This window comes from Schistocerca americana, chromosome 1 (genome assembly GCF_021461395.2).
Source record: "Schistocerca americana isolate TAMUIC-IGC-003095 chromosome 1, iqSchAmer2.1, whole genome shotgun sequence".
Lineage (NCBI taxonomy): Eukaryota > Metazoa > Arthropoda > Insecta > Orthoptera > Acrididae > Schistocerca > Schistocerca americana.
The window spans coordinates 389,427,944-389,436,990 of record NC_060119.1 but is presented as its reverse complement, the minus strand read 5'-3'; the positions used below and the strand labels follow the sequence as shown (position 1 = coordinate 389,436,990).

Sequence of the window (9,047 nt, the reverse complement as noted above, 5' to 3'; positions counted from 1 at the left end):
TCTCTGTCTGGGTACCTATCTGCATACAACCTGCAGACTGCAGCTGTGTTTTGTCTACACTCGCCTTAGGTGAGTATCTTCTCTGCCTTTTCAGAGTTAGAATAAATCATTTTCATTGTTCTTATAACACAGTACACACTGTTGTACTTGTGACCTCACGTTCCTACTGTGCTTACTTAGACATCCAGTAATGCAGTGTACTACAGTTATTCTGAGTACAAGGACTAATTCAGCAAGCGCTACATGCAGACACGGAGACAGCCAAACTTGTAAACATTGTAGTCTTCGTAAACATACGTCTACAGATCTTGTTTGTTACAACATGCTACTGAATGCCTAAGGTTTCAAGCATCAACTTTACACAAATTACTCTGGGTGTACTTATCATTTTACAATGTAACAGATGGCATTTGTTTCTATTTTCAGTTGTGCTAAAAATAATAACTAGTTTCCATTTTTAAAAAAAAGTATATTTTGAAAATCAGACTTCCGTACATTCCTCAGTGGTTTGTATTAACCAATAACAACAGCCCCTCTCCTCACTTTCGGTCTGCGGAATTGGTTATTCAGTGTTTGTTGTGGTTTGGGCAGTGTTTCCAGTGGTAATGTTAGGTGACGCACCCTGTATTTATTATGTATCATTTTCTGGTCAAATGAGTGAGTTGACCATGCAAAGATTATAAACATACAGAAACTTAGTATCTACAGTGTTTCAAATTAAACTTGGGAGTCTTAATTTGAGATATATGGTGTATTACTTCCCAGTGACTGATGCCCACAGAAACTCGACTGTGGAAAAAATCCTTGACACAGTGTTCTTTTGGAATCTGGTATCGCTTTGTAGCTGTCATTTCTGAAATCTAGGTACTGAAGTTCTACATTCATGATTGTTTCCTCAATTGGTAACTAGTCGCAGTCCTTCTGCTCCAGTTGAGTAGAAATTAATTACCAAATAGACTAGATGATATGATATATCCTAACAAATGACACCACTCTTAAGAGCCAGAAGAGCAATTTATGCAAAATAAGTATTGTTTGTGTGTGTGTGTGTGTGTGTGTGTGTTTAGTACTGATTTCTAATAACTGTGTTTGCAGATGAAGGTGCCGACGAGCTTCTACCACCTGTGGAGAGGCTGTTAGAAGCTCCAGAAATTGGAAACCTTAAGGACAGCAGTAGTTTTCAGTACCTTTTAAAAGCAGCATATGAACATATAGAAAGGACTCTCCTCACAGTATAAATGTTGTGTTTTGAATATTTCAATTGTCTACGTGTGTAAATTGCGTGATTTGGTTTCTCATGTGGATGGGGAACAAAAGTAAGGTTGCAAGAAGGATTTTTGAGTGAATAAAAATCCTAAAACTATGGAAAGTCCAGACTGGAATAATGACAGTGTTATGGAAAGGATATGTTGCTATTCACCATATAGTGGAGATGTTGAGTCGCAGATAGGCGCAACAAAAGACTGTCAAACAAGTAACCTTTCGGGAGACAGTGGTCGTGTTATTGTTGTGCCTATCTGTGATTCAGCATCCCTGCTGTATGGTGAGTAGCAATCTGTCCTTTCCAGAATGTTGTCACTAATCGTAACAGTAAGTCTTTTTGTAAATTTGTGATAGTCCTGCCATGTTTTCTACAATGTTTTGTATTTTGAAAAAAAAAAGAACTGTAATAAATGTATTTAGTTTTCTTTCATAGTTTCATACTGTACAATTTTCCACGACCGGGTTATGGGAAGGCAGCTGAGTCAACTACTGATTTTACACCATGTATAGTACATTGCTCAGCATTGTTTGATTTACTATTCACTATTGTGAACTTTGATTAATATACTCATACAATTGAAGTAGTATGGTGTGCTACTACCCTTTTCTTTTGCATTTTTTATCACCACCTCATTCCACAAACGGATTTCCTGTATTCTTAGCTCATCCCAGCACTGACTGACTCATATATATGTAAAAGCCAAAAAGTTTACCTCGTCACACAATGTGATCCTAGCTTGTATTACAAATCTGACTTCACCACCAGTGCTTTTGTGAAGTAATTCTCTCAAATCAGTTATACCCTAACCACAGTTACAATCCTCAGGCTGTTTCCTTGAAACACACTTCATGCCTTGCAGGTTCCTTCACTGCAAAATCTCTGCTAAAGGTCACATGTTTTTATGTGGCCCCTAAGCAGAGGATGCTAGGAACAGAAGCTTGCAATCGGCTCTTAGCACATTGGCTGCTGAAACAAGCTCTGACTCCTCCTCCCAGAGCAGCTTATAAAAGAAACAAACATATAATTTTATAATTAGACCACGGACTTTAGGTAAAAACCTACTTTGCTCATCATTAAATAAAGGTAGTAAAAGTTATACATACACATATTGTGCCTATTTATGATGGAAAACACTAGTTTTGTTGCACCTAAAAATACCTAATTTCAGGTTAGGTTAGGGCCTGATTGTACCTAAATTTTAAAAATCCAATTAAATAAAAATTTTCACAATTAAATAAAATTCTTTGGATTAATATTCTCCTGTGGTTTTCCCTGCCAAGAATTGTGCGAATGTTTTATCGAAAATAGTAATTTTATAGTACCTAAAATACATAATTTCATGTTAGAACCTGAATGTGTCTAATTTTTAAAAATCCAGTCATATAAAATCTGTATGACTAAAACTACTTGTGTGGTCTTCCTGGCCACCTAGAAAACAGTAATTGAATAATAAAAGGTTTGTTTGCATACATGAATGCCAATCACGAGTCGGAAGACGACAGCATACGCCAGGCTAGGCCAGCCTGCCCTACTCTGCAGAGCGTTGTCGCTCACTGTGAATTATCATATGGGCCGGCAGGTCACAAAGGAGCCTTGGGATCTGTCTCCAGTGCCTTCCTCCCTTGTTGTAACAACCTGTTTGAAACACCTTTACTGTCTTCATTCAGTTGGTCAGCGTGCTGCTTGGATGTGGCGAAATATTTCACAGCGACAGTTTATTTGTGGAAAGTCAAGCATGCCGAAAGTAGCCAGCTCCAAATCATCTCTAATTCGTCTGTGGTTGCAAGAATTTCCTAATTTCTCTACAGACAGAAGATTTATTCACTGCAGTGTGTGCAACGTAGACTTAAGGAAAATGTTAACCTTTTATCTGCTACATCCACTCAGAGAACAGTGATGCCACTGTTTTTCCCAAGTTAACTTTGACCAGACACATGCGAATGCTAAAATATTGTTTCTAAAAGTGTTTGTTTGTGTTGATCACAAAATATTGCTCCATAAGTTGCACCATTGCAGAATACGGGGGAGTAGCTCAAAGTTCGTTCTCCTCTTATATCATCAACAGACAGCAAAAGGTCATTTTCCATAATGTTGAGAATCGCTGTGATGTGAAGTCTGAGTGCGGATACAGTCAAATGGGTGGTGCCCCAGGGATCAGTGTTGGGGCCATTCCTGTTCCTTATGTATATGAATGATAAGCCCTCTAGTATTATGGGTAACTCTAAGATATTTCTGTTTGCTGATGACACTAGCTTGGTAGTAAAGGATGTTGTGTGCAACATTGGCTCAGTTTCAAATAGTGCAGTCCATGACCTAAGTTCATGGCTTGTAGAAAATAAACTAATGCTAAATCACATTAAGACTCAGTTTTTACCGTTTCTGACACACAATTCAACAAAACCCAGAATTTCACAGAAAGGCCATATGATTAGTGTTCATATAAATAGTTAACTCGTGGAAAGACCACATTCAGAATCTTGTTCAAAGACTTAAGGCTGACATTTTTACTATACAGACGGTACGTGAAGTAAGTGATCGTTCGACACCAAAATTAGTCAACTTCGCTTATTTTCATTTGCTTATGTCGTATGGTATTATATTTTGGAGTAACTCTTCCCATTGTAAAAGAATAAACTACAATGAGAATTCAAAAATCTTAGCAGTAATCCACACACTTTCAAATCGAAAATGAATAGTTGACTCATGGGTCACTCCTATTCTGTCAAGGAGTTCCTTGAAAAATTAAGCTGATTCTTGTTGTATTGTTGATTGTGTTTATTTAAACTTATGGCTTGACATTTTTTGGGTTCATAAACGTTTTATTTTTATCTGTTATTACTTTTACGATGTAATTTCATGTACTGACACATTCCATGCCCTTGGAGATCTACTACTTAATTTGGTCCAACAGAACTTGACATGTAAATAAATAAATCACAAACAAACAAAAATTTTCAGCCTTGTGTTATTATTTCTGGTGCAATGAAGGCGTAATAAAATTGCAATTTCATACAAACTCTCATCTTACAAACACAGACAGTTTCGCAGATTTTTGTCCCCCGCGATGCCACGTAATCGTGATGCAACCTGTTTCATAATCAAAGAATGCCTTTCACCCACATATGTTGCTCATTTGCAACTTCATTACGGAGATGTGGAAACTCTTCTCAGGGAAAACATTGCACCACTTTTTAACAGTTTTATCATAAAAGAATTCCTGTTTTAAACTGGGATTGTAGTGCAAATCGATCAGGTCCATCTGCACATGTACAGGGGCACTTTTAACTGAAACAGCAAACAGTCTCAAAAATAGCTCTAAAGGAGAGATAAGACTGGCAGTGTTCTCCAAACGTTTAGAGAACCGTTCCTGTGATTCTTTGAATGCCACAATGAGTTTTTCAGAATTTGTTTTTTTCTTAACACAAGTAAGTTCAGAGAAATGACGTTCTTTTTGGTTCGAAGTTGCCTCTCCCACAACACGATTTCTTTTGAAATAAATCCCAAACATATCAAGAATAAGTTGTTTCTTATCTCACAACATTTTACTGTGGATAGTTTGCAGTCAAGTCCCCTTAAAGTGAGAGGTCTTCAATTCACTTTGGATGTTCCAAGTTTTGTTCTTGCTTTCCTTTCTTTCAGGAATTCAACAATAGTGGGTCCTCAATTGAAAGTGTTCCAGATCTGCCCCTTGATGTAACTAAATCCTGAAGAATTACATTAACCAATGTTCTTAACACTAATACATTACGACTCCATACTATTTGCTCAGTTCCAGCAAGAATGTTGCAACTGATTATAAAATAATGCATCGACTTCTTACCACCAATTTTATTGCATGATCCATGCCAGCTAATTTAAAACAAAGTGCTTCTTGATACAGAATGATAAAACCTGTACAAATTGTATGGGGATCATTGCAATTTTTTGTTCTTTCCTCATCAGATAAATCTTTAAATTCTTTCTGAATGATATTGTACCATTCTGTAGCATATTCGCAGTTCTGCATAATGGATATTAAGAATTCTGAATTGCTGATTCCCATTCATTTTTATAAGTTGAGACACTAGATTGCCTTAGTGCCTCTTTTTGTGCAAACACCCACTGGACCTATGAATTTCGCTAATACCGCAAATAAATAATGAATGATAATCAACACTGACACTACAATTCTGCGGAACTGAAGAAATTCATGTTGACCATAAAAAGCTGCAAGAAACAGTGTCACATAACACTTTTAAATGAAATGTACCGCATCAAGAAGGACCAAGCAAAACAGAGAGAAGCCGAGCCTCAGACCACACATTTGCAGCACGTCATGCTCGCATGAAGTCCTGCATGATCTGGCCAACCACGTTGTGATGTGGTTTGAACGTGCTCACTCGCAGTTTATGTCATCACCCACCATGGTTCAGAATTTTCTGAAATAAAATTAACAAGAAACTAGTTCCAATGAGAAAGTGTGTGTGTGTGTGGGGGGGGGGGGGGGGGGGGATGAAGGAATCCCCTTTATGATTAAATTAAGAGCTTACTATTTTTGCAGTATTGTAAACATAGTCATAGATTTTGTACAAGCACTGAATGTGCACTTCTCATGTTCAACATAAATTAATTTCAATATATTAATGCCTTAATGCCTTTCTGTCGAGTTCACATAATGTGCAGGGAGGATAATTTTAATGCAAAATTCCTTTAGGAAATTGTCTGTTTTTGATAATTCTTTCAATCTGTTATTGTCTTATTCACCTTCTAACATGTTTTGTGCCACTCTGTGTTCATTAATAACTTCATAAAACAAACACTTTATTGATTCTTCTGTAATATATTGGACATGCATGTGCTGCCGTCCTCCCCCCCCCCCCCCCCCCCCCCCCCCCCCCCTCTCTCTCTCTCTCTCTCTCTCTCTCTCTCTCTCTCTCTCTCTCTCTCACACACACACACACACACACACACACACACACACACACACACATATACACATACACACACGTGCGCGCACGCGCAAACATGTGTGCGCACACAGCTAGGGTGTTGCTCATAATTCCACTACACTGGGATTTAATGGCTTCTGAACAGCCAACCTTGGAAGACCTAGCCCCTACAAAACTAACACTTTGCAATACAGAGGAATACAAAACTACAAACACAGTCATCCATACAAAATTTTATAAAAGCCAGTAAATTTTAGAAAGTCATATTTGTGCTGAGTTAGTCCAGTTTCACTGCCCCCTGGTCATAAAGAACGAATAGATGAGATGGGGGTGCAAGAGCTACGTATCCACGTCCTGTCCAGTCACACAGTCACAGTACTCCACACAATGACTTCTTCTCAGCAAATTGCCACATCACTTTAAGCATGTTTGTTCATTAGCAAACCAAATCACAACAGCTGTATTTGCAAGAAATGAGATACCTCTCATCCTCCCCCTTGCATATCAGCTCTTAACACTTAAAAATGCGTGTGGGGACTTACTGTGCCCATCCTGCGCCAAATCTACTTCACAAAACAATGTGTCTACAGGCCTTTTAATCCCTTCTAGATAACAAGCCAACACAACATGAACTTCTGTGTAATAAGATTTGTATGCCTACGTATATTTAACTAAAATTTCAGAAATCCTCTTGCCATTGACCACTCTATTGGCACAGTTATCAAGCTCAATCCTCTTGTATTTAAAATCTTGAAAAACGATATATGTTGGTACTACAAGGAATTACTGCAGTTTTTGTATTTGTAGGCTAGCATGTTTTGAATACTATGTAATCACTGCACCCAAAGCTTGCGGGACACACCATGTTACTTTACTCCCAATTCATGACTACCATTCTCATTACTATCCTTACTTTCTACCCTATTAAAACATATTTTAGGGCAGGGATCAGCATTTTATTAGTTCTTTTGTTTGATTATACTCAATCTTGAATGGATAAACTGTTTTGACTTTACGAGCAGTGTGTGTGCTGAGTAAGGTATTTGAAAATAGCAGGTTTGATTTTTACCGATATGTGGCTGGCAAGTTGGAGTATAGCGGCAGAACCAGATAGGTAAGCAGAAGCTGTCCAGTAGTCTGATTCAGTGCTGCAGGCCATGAATGGAAGTGGGATAAGTTTGTTTATTCATGTAAATTAAATATATTGTACCACTGCATGCTTGTGAATGCCAAGGAAATATGCCCAAGGTCTGGTAAATCTAGAAGTTTCAAAAAAAAAAAAAAAAAAAAAAAAAATATGAAAATCATTTCCAGACATGCTACAGAAAATATGATTCAGTAAAATGATTACATTATTTTCTCTTATGCAGCAAATAGTAACAGAGTGCCAAAATGAAGAGTTCTCCAGTGATACATAGATTCCAATTTGTTTATGCTTCTTTAATAATAATTTTTCTAAGTCAGTATTTGTAAGACAGATGTTACAGTAGCATAGTATCACAGTGGCAAGGTCAATAAAGGTTAAGAGTTTGGCTAGTGCTTTGTGTTCTGTTCTGTGAGGTATAAAATATAAGTCACAGTTGATTATTCTGCCGTGTTTAATGTGTAATATAGTAATACCTGTCTGCAAATTGTTTAAAAATGTATATTATATATGTTAAATATAGGTAAAATGATGAAAAAGTTCTCATAAGAATGGTGGGGTAGTTACACACACACACACACACACACACACACACACACACACACACACACACACACACACGCGCGCTTGTCTGTATTTGCTGGTCAAATAACAGAATTTTCAAATAGGCAAGCAGAGCATGGTTCAGAGCCTTTATGATGTTAGTGTCTCATTGGGTAGAGTCATTAGTAAGGTTTGTGTGGCTGACAGGCACATGTGTTTAAGCAATAGTTCAGAGATAGGAATGTGTCAATGTGCTGCCATTTGGGAGTCAGTAATTGTTCAAGGTAACAGTTTGGAGACTTACAAGTATTTGACCAGGTGAGTGCTAATATAACTAACAGTATTGAACTTTGCTAAGGTGAACTGGTTATCACATAGTATCTGAAATGAATTTATTGAACTTTATGAATTTCATTCAGTTTGAGTGGTTTTGAAACACTGCACACTGCACAGTGCCTTTTGCATTCACTTTTGGTTGCGAACACTTTGCCTACACTGCTAGGTCAATTATTTTGTCTCTTATTGCATCACTGTATTTAAATATTAGCCTCTGTAAGGCTACTGCTCGAAGCAGTTAGAGTTTAAATCCGTATAAATTGATAGTGAACTTTAATTCTGTGGTTGGGTTACTGGTTGGGCTACATCATTATCCTGAGGTATTATACCTCCCTCGACTCGTTTATTTATGCACTTTTGTAAAATAATCACTGTTTGTCCACTAGGCAGGTCATATGAATTATTCAGGGTGTATATGATCCGGGAGATCCGGGTAAAACCCAGGAATTTTTTCATTCAGGATAAACCCGGTAATTTTTTAGAATTCCAGGAATTTTTCATTGTTTTAGTTTTCAGTAAAATTTTTGTTATTTTGACTGGTAATAACCAATACTCTAACAAAGGATATTACTGTGTCTTGTTAGTGCATAACGATTCTGCAGCAGTAAAGCATGAACAAGAGAAAAAAAATGAAACTTAAGTTGCAAAGGAAATGTACCATATACAACAACAAAACACAGTGCCACTATCTACTGTTTCCCCAGTTCGGAAATATCATAGATCCGGGGCTGATGCGCAGAGCAGTCTGAGTTGTAGTGGGGAGGGGGGTAGTCTCCATGTGACCTGTATTTACGTTTAGTGATTTTGCTGTTTCTTCTTCATTTATTGCTCT

The 9,047-nt window shown here is 37.5% G+C and overlaps 1 protein-coding gene across 2 annotated transcripts in view; it reads left to right on the top strand.

Annotated features, from left to right (window-relative positions):
- LOC124601810 (nuclear pore complex protein Nup133) overlaps positions 1-1,687 on the top strand; it is a 131,738-nt gene extending 130,051 nt beyond the window's left edge. For both annotated transcript variants that reach the window (XM_047136275.1, XM_047136273.1), the window contains exon 22: positions 1,096-1,687. In XM_047136275.1, coding sequence (XP_046992231.1) covers positions 1,096-1,238 — 143 coding nt within the window. In that variant the 3' untranslated portion in view covers positions 1,239-1,687. The remainder of the gene's footprint in view (positions 1-1,095) is intronic.
- The last annotated feature ends 7,360 nt before the right edge of the window (positions 1,688-9,047 follow it).